This window comes from Macrobrachium rosenbergii, chromosome 32 (assembly GCF_040412425.1).
Source record: "Macrobrachium rosenbergii isolate ZJJX-2024 chromosome 32, ASM4041242v1, whole genome shotgun sequence".
In the NCBI taxonomy this organism is placed as follows: Eukaryota; Metazoa; Arthropoda; class Malacostraca; order Decapoda; family Palaemonidae; genus Macrobrachium; species Macrobrachium rosenbergii.
The window spans coordinates 13,111,625-13,128,690 of NC_089772.1; the positions used below are offsets into that span (position 1 = coordinate 13,111,625).

At 41.0% G+C, this 17,066-nt stretch overlaps 1 protein-coding gene across 3 annotated transcripts in view; it reads left to right on the forward strand.

The window, feature by feature from the left end:
• Positions 1-17,066, forward strand: part of LOC136855715 (phospholipase A2-like) — a 61,681-nt gene that overhangs the window by 20,990 nt on the left and 23,625 nt on the right. For 2 of the 3 annotated variants that reach the window (XM_067133039.1, XM_067133038.1), the window contains exon 2: positions 8,845-9,086. The exons of the other annotated variant lie outside the window; for it this stretch is intronic. In XM_067133039.1, coding sequence (XP_066989140.1) covers positions 8,923-9,086 — 164 coding nt within the window. In that variant the 5' untranslated portion in view covers positions 8,845-8,922. The remainder of the gene's footprint in view (positions 1-8,844; positions 9,087-17,066) is intronic. 3 annotated transcript variants of the gene reach the window in all.

Below are 17,066 nucleotides of genomic sequence, written 5' to 3' on the forward strand. Positions count from 1 at the left end.
GTGGGACTGGAATGGGACCCTTGTGAACCTTTCACACTAAAGGACAGGATTCCATAGAACGAGTAATTAGTGATTACTTGATAAATACATTAAGACGAAACTTTGACTTTTGTAAGAAAATAATAATTTTTTTATTAAGAGCTTGTGCTTATGACATTCTGTGAATGAAAGTAAGGACAAACATATGTTAGTTCGTGTAGGCACTCAGAGCAAGTGGGCTACCCCTCTCATTCCTTTTACTGAGAGAGAGAGAGAGAGTGAGGGAGAGGGGTGTTAGGAAGGAGAAAGAGGAAAAGAGTGAGGGAAAGTTGGAGAGAGAGAGAGGGAGCGTGGGAGAGGAATTGAGAGAGAGGGTAGAGTGGGTGTTAGGGAGGAGAAAGAGAGAGAGAGAGAGTTTATCAGTTGTCATTCAGAGTTTTCCCAGGCAGCGCTGGGTTATATATAGGTGCAGTACCTTATGTAGATATGGAAGTCTTACAAGTTGTTGAAAACGCTATCTGGTGGAGAAATAACTGTTACCTTCCACAGTCAGAGAGTTTATTGATGTCACCCTTTTAAGATGAGGGAGTTTAAGTAGGTAAAATGTTTAAATTGTATATATACAAGAAAAGAAAATGTATAAAGACAAACGCAACATCCACTTAAACCACAGACGCAGTAAGAAAACTGAAGAAGGATTCTTTAAGTTTCTTCAGTGCAGTCGAGTTTTCTGTACAGCCGCTACAGCGTATAACCAAGGCCACCGAAAATAGATCCATCTTTCGGTGGTCTCGGTATAATGATGTATGAGCCGCGGCCCATGAATCTTTAACCATAGGCCGGTGGTGGTATAGCCTTATCGTTGTCAGAAGCACGATTATGGCTAACTTTAATCTTGAATAAAATCAAAACTACTGAGGCTAGAGGGCTGCAATTTGGTACGTTTGATGACTGGAGGGTGGATGATCAACATACCAACTTGCAGCCCTCTTGCCCCAGTAGTTTTTAAGATCCGAGGGCGGGCGGACAGACAGAGTCAACACAATTCTTTTACAGAAAACTAAAATGGAATCACAATTTTTCTTTCTTTTTTGTATCGAAGAAGTTCAGTGTATTGGAGAGAGTGTTCCACTGTGTGTGATCCAGGAAAAACAAATAAAAAAAGATTAATGATTGTCTCTATTAATTGGAAAGTCCAGAGGTCCACATCCCAGCTGGCCTAAGGCCAATTTAATCTAAACCAAACAAGTGACTGTGAGTGAGGAGAGGTAGAGAAAAGATGAGGGAAGGGAATGGAGAAGGTAAGTAGAAGGGAGAAGTGGTGGGGGGGTGGGAATGGGAATGAACAGTGCAAGCAACAGGTATGGGGTGGGAATTGTATGTACAAAGTGGGTAACTTATGACAAATTTATGCAAAAATAAATAAATAAAAATAAAGGAAAAAAGTTGACCTAATATTTTTTTTAAGAATAATTAGCAATACCTTTTCCATCTTGAACAGACTTCAGTTGCTACACAGGAATGAACAGATGTTTACTTCTAGTTTTCTGTAAAAGAAAAATATTGTCTGTCCGTCCGCACTTTTCTGTCCGCCGTCAGATCTTAGAAACTGCTGAGGCTAGAGGGCTGCAAATTGGTATGTTGGTCATCCACCCTCCAGTCATCAAACATACCAAATTGCAGCCCTCTAGCCTCAGTAGTTTTTATTTTATTTAAGGTTAAAATTAGCCGTAATCATGCTTCTGGCAACGATGTAGGACAGGCCACCACCAGGCGATGGTTAAAGTTTCATGGGCCGCGGTTCATACATCATTATACCGAGACCACCGAAAGATAGATCTATTTTCGGTGGCCTTGATCGTGTGATGTACATTTTTTGTTTGTTTTTATTGCATTTAAATGCTTAAATTCAACTCTTCAACTTTCCTCAAACTTAAAACGTCTCCAAGATCATAAAAAAGGACCAAAAATTAAATTTTGCAAAATTGTTTTCATAAGAGCTCTGGAGCTGGGTCAGTAAAGTTATATATTGTCGCAGCTAAAGGTCGTTCTAACGTAGCTGCCCAATTGGGTGGGGTCGCCCCCCACCTGGGGTAACTACGTAGGCGATGACGTATCGTAGAGGTACCTGCTCATTACTGCAATCCGCCTACTGACGCAGTAAGGAGGTAGGGAAAGCTCCGCCCACATGGGGGATTTTGGGGGAAGTGACCAGACCTTCTCTTTCTCTTGGCCTTGATCCAGCTCATGACTTTTCAGTCGCGGAATTCTACCAGTTAACTGATATCGTTAAATCTTCTGTTTGTGTTCAAGAAAGTCACTAGGCTAATCAAATTAATATTTTCCGTCTTGTGCCACCCTTCCTATCCTGCTGAGAGTGAAGTAGAAGATGAAATAACAGTTTTAGTTGTTGGATTATTCTAACTGCGATATCTGTAAATAAAAAGCATATTTCATTTTCGTATGTTCTATCTAAAAAACATAAGAATGTCGCTGACATCAAAATTATGTCATTTTGTTCAACAGCAGAGTATTTCCTATGGTAGTTATCTAATAATAACTGTTTGAGTGCATAGTATTTTCCGGGTCAGAAGAGTATGAGATGATCTGGTCATGTGGAAAGAATGGACGATGACAGTGTAGCGAGGAGAGAGCCTGTAATACGAGAGATGGACGTGAATGGGACACTGCTTGTGGGGTTGTTTGAAGCGCTGTTGGTGAGCTGCCTGTGTAAGCTTTTGAAACTGCCAGTTGCTAATATTGCGCTCATCCATGAATCAGCAGTTACATTTAAAATGCGTCCGTGATTATATGATTATATATATATATATATATATATATATATATATATATATATATATATATATATATATATATATATATATATTATATGCTTATCTATCACCTAGCGTTTGACAATATGTTCAACCAAAGCCACAGGTACCTCGAAAATGGTTATAAATAACACGAAAACGCTTAGTAGTTCTTACTATCATTTTTCCTGTGGACTTAGCTGTATATATATAAACGTATGTATGTATATGTGTGTATTTGTGAGCGTGGCAATGATTCGTTTCATCAGGGCACCGGCTTTCGTCGATCTCGGTAAATGTCATTCTTCGTGACTGTGAAAAGCCCCCAGCACTCCAGAGAACGACCCTTGAAGCTCAGTTTTGAGGGAAAACTTGGTAAGCGCAACGCATCTTCTTCTTTAAAGGCGGAAAAATGAATATTTCAGAACTGCGTGTCACACTTTCCCCTCTCTCTGAACCCCCGTAGAATCGGGGAAGACTTGTGAGGCCCTGATTTCATATAGTGCAGCTCTCAATTTCCTTTCCAGCGCTTAATGACCTCGTAGGCCCCAGCGCCCGGCCTTTGGCCTAAACTCTACATTCAGTTCAGCTCACCGAGGACCAGTGGAACACAGACTTTAAGACTGGTAAACAGCACGTATCCTGAGTCTGGGTCCATGCATAATGGAAACGGTATACTCGGCCGACTCTTACCCTCGGCGCCGAGGAAGGTAAACAATATCACCTACAGCGCCCAAAGACGCACGGGATTGAAATCCGAGTGATGTTTGATTTACGGAGGTTCTTTTCGGGTTTCGTTCGCTCTATCGTATCGAGATGTAGATTAGCTCGCTGGCTTTGTGAGAAGTTAGAGGATATGTGATACTTCATAATAAGTTTCAGTAGAGCCGCTCGTCCTGCCCGCCCGTGTGGGCGCAACGCCGTTCCTGTTCATATATATTCCTGGCGATAACTGGAGCTGAAAGGGTTTTCTTACCAGGGATTGTTTGTCAAAGTAGCTTGTCAGGATGCTTTCTATACCTCTCCTCATCGTGAATGCAAGGGATCTCTCTCTCTCTCTCTCTCTCTCTTCTCTCTCTCTCTCTCTCTCTCTCTCTCTCTCTCATGGGATTCCAGTTAGATTTCATTCCTCATTTTAAGTGAGAGAGAAAGAGAGAGAGGATAACGCCTGAAAGGAAAGAAATTTGAGAGAGAGAGAGAGAGAGAGAGAGAGAGAGAGAGAGAGAGAGAGAGAGGATAACGCCTGAAAAGAGAGACAGACAGACAGAGACCGAGGATAACGCTTGGAAAGAGAAATTTGAGAGAGAGATAGAGGATAACACCTGAAAAGTGAGATTAAAGAAAGAGAGAGATAGAGTACAACGCCTGGAAAGAGAGAAGAGAGTTAGAGAGAGAAAAGGATAACGCCCGAAAAGAGAGAGAGAGAGAGAGAGACTTGAGACAAAAGCTTTAGGAAGTCTCCCCTTCAGCCCGGGGTCGTTTCGAATTCACGCCTCGAACTAATTTCTTTAGCGGTGTGATGCCGGTGGGAATAGCTCTGTTACGTAACGAGCTTACCGCCCTTGGTGCCGCTGGTACTCGGCGACTTATAGTTTCGAGCTGGGTGAAGGCGCCCTTGAGTGTAGTTGGTATACGCTCGTCCCCTTTCATTCCTTTTACTGTACCTCCGTTCGTACTGTCATTCTTCCATCTTGCTATCCACCCTCGCCTAACAGTTGATTCATGGTTCAACTGCTTTGAGGTTTACCTCCTGATACACCTTTCAGACGTACCTACTCTCAGTAAGATCAGTCACTTGTCCACAGCCGTAAATTTTCGAAAACTTACAAAGTGCCTTCCTCAATGTACTTTCTTGGTTTGTTGCTGGTTCGAGAAAATACAAAAACAAACGCATTTGGAAAGAAACCGTTTTGTTGTTTTTGAAAGTGTGCAGAGTAATATTACAGTTCCCACTGTAGTAAAAGGATATAGACCAAAGGCGTCTGTTGGTGTTGGCGATATATGCGAAAAAGTATAGATATTTCAGTTATGAGATTTTGTTACCGAATGTTGAGTGGCTTGGCATGGGAGAAAGTGGAAGCAGTAGTAGTGGTTATGCAGTTTGGGGAGGCATTTCACGTTTTACGCTTCTGAGTCAGAATGACGTTGCCAAAGGACACAATCATTTCATTCGATCCATTTAAGAGTGATTGAGTCTGTAAGACGTCTGACGTTCCAGAACTCAATAAGCCATAAGAATCTTTTCGTACCCGAGCCAGTCTACGTTACGGTCATACCCCTTGGTCATACCCTGACCCAGTCGGTGTTACAGTCATACCCTGAGCCAGTCTACGTTAACTGTCAAACACCTTGGTTATACCCTGAGCCAGTCTACGTTACAGTCATACCCCCTGGTCAAACCCTGATCCAGTCTACGTTACGGATTTACCCCTTGGTCACACCCTGAGCCAGTCTACATCATATTCATACCCCTTGGTCATACCCTGAGGCAGCCTACGTTTCGGTCATACCCCTTGCTCATACCCTGAGCCAGTCTACGTTACGTGGAGGTGTAGTATCGTCCTCTACACTTTTGAAGTATAAACTCTCAGTCACTGGAGTTTTGCCACAAAGTAGTTACTCAGTGTCTGGGGGTTACAACCAGCACTTGTAGAGCTGAGTGTAGATGACAAAAACCCATTTCAGACAATTTCCCCTCGTGTCTGTTCTTGGCAAATTCGCTGAATAGTTTTTCTTGAAAATTGCTCATCAAAATGGGGAGAGTTTTAAGGTCATACTCGGTGTAGCCTTCTGGTCTTGCATACGAGATATTGTACTGCATGGGATCAGATGACGTCCCTACAGCACTAAAATGGAAGACTGCAGTATCTGCAAAAATACAGAACTGAGAAAAATGGTAGACACTGTAGTTTTCCCTGGCCTTACTACTAATTTTGCAGATACTGCAAACGGGACCCCCTAAATAAAGCACTGAAGAATCATTCTGAAACTGCAGTAACTTGTGTATTAGTGTTTCACGAGCCCAGTAGGTGGCATATCTCAGTTTCCGAAATATTGCAAATACTGCAGTTTTCCCTAAAATGATTTAAAATGGAACGTGTGTTCTCAAGGGAGTTTTTTAATCCTTTATCCTTGTTGGACAGCCATATTTATCACTCTGATGTCACAAGTTCGATGAAAGATTTTCGATGGCAAACAAAAGTTACGGATGCTCTTAGGTGTTCCTTGAGGAACCCATAATATTACCTCCTAAATATAATTCATAGATTTTCATCACGCTGTTCTCAGCGTGACTTCGATTTTGATGTCATACAAAGTATTTTGTCTTTCTTCATTGCAATTGTCTTTCCTTGGTGCCCTTTCATCTTCCCGTGCCCCGGTATGTAGATGCGAAACGAGTCGCCATTTGACAGACTGCCTTCAGCTCAATTCGCCTATTAAGCCGTTCGCTTGGCTGCCCTCTTTTGCCAAGGTCAGGAAAGCCCTCGAGGCGACTCGGAGCGTGATCAAGTGAGGCCTCGATGAGACGTCGGGTCATTGTGGAGGTGCCTTCGATCGTCCTAAAGACCCTTCTCCATCCCCATTGTATTGGAGAAAATCTCGAAGACTTTTGAAGGACCCCCAAAAAAAAAAAGCTGGTGAGCGTAGAGCTAACCTCGCTGCTCACTTCAGGGGGAAGGTTACTTGGGAACTAAAGTCAGTTTCCAAGAATCTTTTTTGCTTTATTTTGTCTACTTTAAAGGCACTGGGCCTGATTTACTCTTTATTATCTAATAGATTTTCACTTATCGTCGTATATATTCCGATTTTTATTTATTGTCATTTACACCACGTAGTATTTGGGTATACTTACAGCAGGGCAGTTATATATATATATATATATATATATATATATATATATATATATATATATATATATATATATATATATATATATATATATATATATATATATATATATATATATATATATATATATATATATATATATTTAGACTCTACACCCTGTTGATTACTTTGTACCAGGTACGTATGTAACTGAAATAATCATAATGTTTTTCCTAACCCTCGATTTATTCAGTTTGACATTTTGGGTACGAAGCTTATCTAAAATGTGAAGAAATCGAGGAGTATTGCGGTTATAACAATTGTATACGTATCTGGTACAAAGTGATTAGTAGATCCTAAGTAATATATGTATATACATATACATATACATACATATATATATATACATATACGCGTACGTGTGTGTGCGTGTATATATTTTCATGATAGCAACGCCAAAGAATTTCCTGGTTTCCAATATTGCATACGAGTTTTGGATGGAGAGAGAGAGAGAGAGAGAGAGAGAGAGAGAGAGAGAGAGAGAGAGAGAGAGAGAGAGAGAGAGAGAGCCTGATGGCTGTTAGTTCACCAGAAGGTGTAGACGTTTTTAATTGTATTTCTTTCCAAAAAGTACGTTTTTTAAAACAAAATCAGTGACAATACTTTTCTTTTGACAGAAAGCTTATCATTATTAGTTCATGACGCTCTTTTTCAATTGAATTTCTTTCCAAAAATACGTTTTTTTCAAACAAAATCAGTCGCAGTATTTTTCCTTTGACAGAGAGCTTTTTCATTATCAATCTGATGATTTCTTAGTGGATTCTTTCATTGCCAATTGCTGAAGGTGTGAGCGCATCCTGCGCATAAATATGTCAAGGTAACGAATCTGAATGGTTGAATCTTTCCTGCTGTAAAAGTGGTGACATACAAACTTACGGTTGCACTGAACCTTTGTTGTCCTACTCCCGCGATGAATTCAAACCCCTGTGACCTTGCCTTTGGTGGTAACGTCACGTTGGGTCAAAGTTCGTACCTTGACGCAAGTAGGTCATCAACTGGTTGGATCCCGGATAGGGGGTTTAGTGTCGTCAGTGCACCTGAATTGGCGCGCTGGAGACATTACTTATAATCTTCTGTCTTGCAGGCGGAATAAAATTCACTTTTCTATTCAGGTTTAATGGGCTTTGCAGAGGCGAGTCATTAAATTGTGACCCTAATTAAAACTTAATTTCAGTCAAGGGAAGCAGTCCCACTTCTCCAGTACGTGTTATTGAGTAATGAGTGTAGCGGTACAGATGCAATTATGATCCATAATCTGATATTGTAGAAACAAAATTATATTAACAGTTTTAGCGCCGAGATCAGAGCTAAGTAGTGACCAGGTAAGGGGAACCTTTCATTATCTTAAAGCGGCCATTTTATATATAAAATAATAGCCATGTATTTTTGTTTTTTTTTTTTTTTTTTTGGAAAAAGAGGCTTCTGTTAAAATAAATGGATTCCACTAATTACATTTTGTCTTTTAGCTACCGAGTGAAGGTTAAAAGAGTCAGTACAAAAGACTGTCAGAGATTTACAACTGGTAAAAACACATCAATGCAATGCCTCATTAATACATCACGGACCCTTACACACACACACACACACTGTTCGGTAAACTTAAGTTTTACCTGCAGTCACTGTTGCCAGTTAGACTTTTCTGTCTATCTCATACAAGTCCATTGACCCTGTTCGTATCGTAAGACTTCTGAATATATTTTGCCACTGAACAATCTCTCGACAAGGGGTTATTGCCAGCAGTGCACTCACGTGGTGCAATGCAAGCATTATATGCGACACACACACTAATATATATATATATATATATATATATATATATATATATATATATATATATATATATATATATATATATATATATATATATATATGTGTGTGTGTGTGTGTGTGTATACGACAAATAGCAGAGGCCACAGGAGCTGGTCTGTCCCTTTCACAAAGATTGTAACTCATTTCCATGACTGGAAAATCGCTGTAATTTTTTCCCCTATTTCTGAGTTTCTCTGTGTCTACTTTTTCCCCTCCATTTATTACGCTTGCCATTGGTGCTTCCATTATTTATCTTATTCTTGTGGTAAACTAGTATGTCTCCAAAGGTAATCATTATTCCCAACCACTATTGACGAAATGTAAATAACAGTCCCTTTATGTCCGTTAATTGCAGAGAGAGAGAGAAAGAGAGAGACTGAGACTGGTCTGTACCCCGACGTAAACCAGGAGAGAGGCGCGTCGCACCGCCCAGATGCGGCGGTGGTGGTGGTGGTTAGGTGTGGTAGCGGCGGTGTGGTGCCTGGTTGAGGTGGTCTCGTCGATACCAGCTCCTGGGTCGTACTATACAGATGAGGCGGCTGGCAGGATTCTCCATTACGACGTCCACTCCGGTGACTGCGTTCTTTTCGGGGACCGGTGAGTTTCGGAATTGGGACCGTGTGTGGCCCTGCTGAGAGAGAGAGAGAGAGAGAGAGAGAGAGAGAGAGAGAGAGAGAGAGAGAGAGAGAGAAAGGATGCATTGTACTGCCATTTTAAATCCTGAATGTATCTAATCAGTCAATTTTTTTGGTAATATTTTTTTTTATTATGGTCTTGTTTTTTGTCTGGAACGATTGATCTCAGATTTCTGTTAGTTTTTTTTGTGTGTAAAATGTCATAATTTCCTGTACTAGACCAACTAATGCTGTTATTTTTAGGAAATGGCTATTTAAGTAGACACGCAGTACAACATACTTGCTCATATATATAATTATATACTTGTATATATATGTGTGTGTGTGTGTGTGTGTATATATATAATATATATATATACATATATATATATATATAGATAGATAGATAGATAGATAAATATATAGATAGATTTAATCTACTGGTAACTTTTACTAATAATATTTTATATATATATATATATATATATATATATATATATATATATATATATATATATATATATATATATATATATATGTGTGTGCTTGTGTGTGTAGTGTTTCTATGTAGTTTACTACAGGTATTATTTTAGCCATTGTCCCATTGTAATGAGCAAAAGGCTCATTCGTCCTCCTTGCAAGAGGTTTCGTGATACCTGAGTGGCCACTTCTTCACACATTTTCATCTGGGGAAATGGACATCCTTCAGATTGCACTGCTTTACTCCTCCTCTGGAATCCTTTCCCTTCTGATCTATCCCCTCCTCCGTGGTTAAGCCTAGCCCTCAGATCAGAAAAACTACTGAGGCTAGAGGGCTGCAAATTGGTACGTAGATCATCCACCCTCCAGTCATCAAACATACCAAATTGCAGCCCTCAAGCCTCAGTAGTTTTTACGTTATTTAAGGTTCAAGTTAGCGATGATCGTGCGTATGGCAACGCTATAGGACAGGCCACCACCGGGCCGGGCTGAAAGCGTGGTCCGCGGCTCATGCAGTATAAAAAGGAAATTATTTGTTTGGTAATGTGTCAGAGAGAGAGAGAGGAAAGAGCGATTTTTGTGTCTCTTTTCGCATGAGAGAGAGAGAGAGAGAGAGAGAGAGAGAGAGAGAGAGAGAGAGAGAGAGAGAACTCTCGGCCTCCATCTACAGCTTTTATTCGTCGATCCTTTGGAGAAAGCAGGATGACCCCGAATTGTTCTCTCTCTCTCTCTCTCTCTCTCTCTCTCTCTCTCTCTAAATGTCCACCTTCACGTATTGGAAGAGCGACCTACCCAGTTCCACGGGGCTTTGAGGACCACTTGGATGCCGCCTGAAAGAGGCATTTTTGGGAGATTCCTGCTAATGAACGCGGTACCCAAACCACTCAGACTAATTTAAACAACGAACCCCCTCCCCCTCCCCGGCGAGAATGGGAGTTAAATATGCAAGCTGGGATTCCAATAAAACAACAAATTGAATGTGCGAGTTTGTTCCTTTGTTGGCGGTCGGGTTTTATCGTTTGTTTTGTGTTTGTGAAAGAGCCTTTGGTGTGCTTTGAGTCGTGTCGATATTGAATGGTTGTAAAGAGCATTGAATGTGAAATTTAGATCAAGTGAAATTATAGTATATAGAATGAGTAAGATGAGGTTATTGAAGTTTAGCATCTCATGTTAAGTTAACGTTTCCTTTTGAAACATCAGTTTAATTTCCTGTTTAAATAATGTCGATAGATATAATGCGGGGTTTATTTTCATTAGAACCAGTGCACACAATTCTTGCAAGTTCAGAAAGTACGCAGCGTTCAGCAGAAATTCTCTCGGCAGAGGTATTAAATCCACGGTCGGATCGCTCAGGTTTTAAGTTGATTAGGATTCAGTTGAAGTGGAAATAATAAATCCGGGAGGCATTTTCGGCTGACGTAACCGAGTATACCGGGACCTTTCCCTGAAAAAAAGCGCGACGCCATATCTGAAAAAGTAACCATAGAATTTTCTTGAAAATAATCTCATCATGTTTCCCACTCCCAAATCACTGTCGATTATCTAAGTAACCTAACCTACCTAACCGAACCTAGGAGCATGACAAAAAAACCGGGGCTGGTGCAATACCAGCATACATCTCATCCCACAACTAGTTCAACCAGTCCTTTCCCCGTAGAAATCCCTCAGAACTGAAATCAAACCAAGAATTTTTATTTTTATTTCGAAGATATCAGGAGGATAGACAGTGTAGGTTCTTTCATAAGCCATAAACGTCCGTATTATAGGTAACTGTATCATTGTATTCAGTGAAATGCAAATATACCTACATACCGTACATTTACAGTCATCAAAATGCAGTAGACTCGAAACTTGAGCTGATACTTAGATTAAGTTACAACTGTTATATTGTAGATTGATGGCCAGAACGTGGAGTAAGCAGTGACGAGTGGCTTTTCAATCGTACTCCATTCTCTTGTCTGTGGTCCAAAACTGGGAAGATATTTGGAAAGTCTGGCTGTCAAACTTCTGTAACCACACGGGAGTAAAACCAGGGCCATGTCATCCAATATAAAGGAGGTAAAGAAAGGAGTTAAAAGATGATATAATGTGTATGTATATATATATATATATATATATATATATATATATATATATATATATATATATATATATATATATATAGAGAGAGAGAGAGAGAGAGAGAGAGAGAGAGAGAGAGAGAGAGAGAGAGAGAGAGGTCTTGCAAAAAAGCGAACTTCTCACAAGCTCCAGGCAGGAACTAATTACGGAGGAAATGTAAACTTCCCATTGTCCCATTAGAAAACGCACACACACAGAATCAATCAAAGACACACACACACACACACACGCGCGCGCGCATGGCTGAAAGTAAATTTGGTTCCAACTTCGATAATGGTTGGAAACAAAACGCTCAAGTTTAGAAGTATTCTCAGAGGAGGAGAATAAAATTCCTGTGTATCACTGCTGTGTAAAGGAAATTGAAATCTTTGAGTCTTGGTGAAACAAACATCTGAGAGTAAGGGGCTTCTCCAGTAATTGTCTTTGGTGTACAACAAAGATATAGGACTGGGAGTTGGTTACTCTTGGGGTTTCAAGGAGCTGTGGTGACGCTTGAAGGAGTCTAGATGTTTTACCGGGAGGCTGTTGTTGCTAAAACTTGAAACTCACAGGGGAGAGTAGGAAAGCAAAGTTGTTAAGTCAAGCAGGAGTATATGGTAGAATTTCGACAGCAAATGTCAATAATGGAAAGGATTTTCTGAAAAAATAGAAGCTAGGAAGGTAATGAGATGAGTTAAGATATTTATTTGATGGCGAGAAAAAGCTCATTTAAGTCTTTTAGAAGGCATTTTTACAGGCTGGGGGAGGTGTTGATTGAAAGAATTGTCCTCAGAAATGTAACAAGAGGTTTGCGGAAGCTGATTACTCGAAGAAAGTTGAATTACTCTATCATCGAAAAGCTGTTTTGTATGGTTTCAGCCAAAGGCAAAAATTTGTGATGACAAGAAAAATATACTAAAAATTATAGCTTTAGTTAAGCGATGCTTTTGAGATCTTTCAAAGACAACTTTGACCAAGTAAATAGAATGGAAGCATAAAGCTTGTTGATAACTATACGCTATCGCGTAGAAAGTGCTGAACTGAAGGAGGAACATTGAGAAAGGCAATAGAGTCCCAACTGGAGGAGAATATTAAGAAATATGTAAGGGCTCTGATGAACTTACTTGTAACCAGGATTTTGGATAGGAGAAAGTGTCACTGGAAGTTTTACTGCACAGGATTTTCATCCTTATTGCAGTTGACCTTATGAGAGAGAGAGAGGACATTTTTATACGCTTTCTCAACCGCATACGGACAAATTTAAATAATCCTTTTTCATGATTGATAAACCCAGTGGCGGACATATCCGATTTGAGAGAGTGTTCGTGTCGGCTGAATGTCTGTCGGAAATGTCTGTAATACCCTAAGCCTCTTAGCAGTTTCCAGCCAGGTTTTTAGGCTCGAAAACACTGGCATACATTGCTGGCGTAGATTAATGGGATTCAGGCGAGGCTAACTGAGTTCTGCGCTGAGTTTCTTTTCAGTGTTTTTCTTCACATTCTTTTCTGGTTTTTAAGAATTTGATCGATGTCAGCAAATTTTAAGGTTGGACTGATTCAGAGATGAGGGTCTCATCCTATTTCTGTAAGTTATTAGGGTCAATTTCTTCCATTCGTCATTTTTAGTATTTTTACTTGACTGTACCGATTCCAGAAGTGAGGGATTACGATTCTTGATTATGCATGCGCTTTTGAATATCCATATACAGTGATTTTATTCTTAGATGGCAGTACAGGTTTCAAGAATGAGCTCGTCCGTACGGCCTTTGGTTGCAGATGCATGGAATTATCCGCCCACTTTGCTGTTCAACTCCTTCAACTTTAAATCGAGCTAACATTCCCCTCATTTTAAGACGAGCTTGATGGCGTGCGTTACACTGCCCTGGAACCCGGCGCTGCGCGTCATGTCTCCCCTACCTACCCCGCCACCACCTGGGGCGGACAAACAGGTTTGCAGGAGGAAGGTGGCGGTGTCATGTCTCCCCTACCTACCCCGCCGCCACCCGGGGCGGACAAACAGGTTTGCAGGAGGAGGGTGGCATGTCTCCCACCCTGTCTACTCACCCTGCCCCCAGGGGCGGACCAGGTTTGCAGGAGGAGGGTGGCTGTGTCATGTCTCCCCTACCCTCCCAATCCCCTACCTACCCCTTCCCCACCCGGGGCGGACAAACAGGTTTGCAGGAGGAGGGTGGATGTGTCATGTCTCCCCTACCCTCCATCGAGAAAGATCCACTCGGGTTTTATCATTACAGATAAATCCTTCATGGGAGACCTGTGAGGAACCTTAGCATTCAGTAGGCGTGAGATGGCTTGCGTGAATGATTCCTGGTGACTGGTTTCTTGTGCATAAGCGGGCTGGACGCGTTGATGCTAATCCTTCTGCATCAAGTGGCTGACGTCTTGGAAGTTTGTCTGCGTGGGGCGTTCAGCCACGATTTGGCTTTCTAATATATAAATGTATCAACGGCAGTTGCGTTATTTTTTCACTGGGGAAATGGCCCAGCTGTAAAAATACTAGTAATAGTAACTGAACAGGCTGTATAGGTTGTCACAAATAACGACGATATTAATAATGATATGAAGTTCATTGTGTAGCATTGTTTTCTTTAGCTTGCTTGCTTATGCTGAATGAAGAAAAAATTGCTTGCATGAAAAAATTGCTTGCATGAAAAAATTGCTTGCTTTTTTTAGCTTTGTTACCTATGCTGTATGAAAAAAAGATATTTCGTTGGGGGAAATGAACAAGAAGGCGACTTAAATTCAGACGATCTTTTTTGGTGTTCTGAAGAAGACTTCTGATCTCAGTGACCTGAACCTAAACAAGGATTCATAGCAAAGCCCTTAACACAGTCTACCTCGATTTAGAGATTTGTTAAATAGGTATTCCTTTTTACATTTATGGACCGACAGGACGTGACTCTGAATCTCTAACGTGCCAAAGAGTAATGAGTACAGGACTAAATTCTATATTCAGTTCAGTTCCAAAGCAGGAGAAGAATTTCACAGAGATCTCTGTTGAACTAAAGTGGAAGTCAGCCATTTTTCATAACTTGTCAGGATTTTTCTTTTCCATTCTGCTCTTCCACAAGTTTACGGTTCTGGCAGGGAGGTTGGGTCGATGTTGAGAGCAAGTAATGGCATTTTCTACAGACCCTCTTTGCAGTTTGCCTCCTGAGTGAATCTCTTACTTTTGTCAGTACAACTAAACGTACTGGGAAAGTATGGCTTGTCGACAGTCTCTCTCTCTCTCTCTCTCTCTCTCTCTCTCTCTCTCTCTCTCTCTCTCTCTCTCTCTCTCTCTGTTTTGCAGTCGTACAGAATATTTCCTTAAATTCCATCATATCTCTGTTGACTTAAGCACCGGGTCAAGTATTTGGTAGACGCCTTGCTTGTCACAACCAGGGTGGAAAAGGGCGTGGGGCTAGCAACCTCATCCCGAATGACTTGTGAGAGCCAGAAGGCTACCACTACCGGCTCCATCACAGATCAGGGAAAAGAGGACGCGGTAAGATTCACTATTTGTCCGAGGAGAGAGACATTTTGGTCTTTGAAATATAGCCTTTACTTTCTACATTTTGGCGTTTTTATAGGTTATATTATATATATGTATATGTGTGTGTATATATGATTATATATGATTATATACATACACATATATATATATCTGTGTGTGTGTGAAAAATGATGTTTGATAAGTCTTTTTCAACTATTGTGCTTAATCTCCATCGCCAAGACTTAACAGTTGCACGAAATACGATAACAGGTTAAGAAACATAAAAAAATATTTAAAAAAACGAAAATTAAAAATGTTGAATCTATAATTTTAAAGGCGACGTCTGGCTCTCATAAACTGCGTCCCTCAAGCTGAACAAAGGCTCGATTTGAATGAAACCTTCCGAGTGGTCGCAGAGCGCTCTACAATGAGCGTTCTACAATGAGACACCAACCAGGAGGAGGCCCAGCGAAGGGCCGTGATGGGTAGGGGGGCATGAGACCCCTCTTTAAATCATGTTTAAATTGGTGCTGGCTGGTGGGGGAGAAACAATGGCCTGACCCAGAAGAGAAAGGCTGCCTTTGAAATCGTCATAATCCTTCTGGGATCTTTTTCGTAAACGTTCAAACAAACCTACAGTTTACATATTCAGACAATAATGCTGAACCAGGTTATTAGTTTTCGCTAAAATAAAACTATGGTGACGGCTGTTTGCCTGTCCGTCCGTACTTTTTCCTGTCCGCCCTCAGATTTTAAAAACTACTGAGGCTAGAGGGCTGCAAATTGGTATGTTGATCATCCACCCTCCAGTCATCAAACATACCAAATTGCAGCCCTCTAGCCTCAGTAGTTTTTATTTTATGTAAGGTTAAAGTTAGCCGTAATCGTGCACCTGGCAGCAATATAGGTTAGGCCACCACCAGGCCGTGGTTAAAGTTTCGTTGGCCGCGGCTCATCCAGCATCACACCGAGACAGCCGAAAAATAGATCTGTTTCCGGTGGCCTTGATTATACGCTGTACAGAAAACTCGACTGCGCTGAAGAAACTTCTGCGCATTTTTTATTTGTTTTTCTTTTGTTTTTTCTTTCTTTCTACTCCGTTTCTTCTTCCCTGGCGTCCTCAGTCGCTCTCTCGTTAACAATATTTTTCCAGACATCAGTAGTCGTTGTAACGCGCCGCCGTCAGCAGTAATTAGATGTGACGATCTGATTGGCTTGTTTGGTGGTTACTGTCAAGTATTTCGATTCAAAATGGCGTGTCTCTGCGCAATGCTTATAATTCAGTTATTACACCTAGTTTTTGCATATTACCCAGAGTCTTTATGTATTGCACATGAGCATTTTTCTGTACAGATATAAGTGTTTAGTACATAAGGCACGTACTTTCTTTCTAATCTGAAAAAATAACCCCGATAGGGGGGGAGGTAGTGCCGTCAGTGCACCTCATGCGGAGCACTGTAGGCATTACTTGAGGTTCTTTGCAGCGTGCCTTCCTTAGGCCCCTAGCTGCGACCCCTTTCGTTCCATTTTACTGTACCTCCTTTCATATTCTCTTTCTTCCATCTTACTTTCCTTAACCCTCTCCTAACGATTGATTCACAGTGCAACTAAAAGGTTTTCCTCCTGTTACGCCTTTTAAACTTTTACTGTCAATTTCCATTTCAGCCCTTTGTTGGCTGAGTCGGTTGAGCTTCAGACTGTCGCTCGATGGGCCGGAGTTCAATTCCCCCGGCCGGCTGATGAAGAGTTAGAGAAATTTATTTCTGGTGATAGAAATTCATTTCTCGCTATAATGTGGTTCGGATTCCACAATAAGCTGTAGGTCCCGTTGCTAAGTAACCAATTGGTTCTTAGCCACGTAAAATAAGTCTAATCCTTCGGGCCAGCCCTC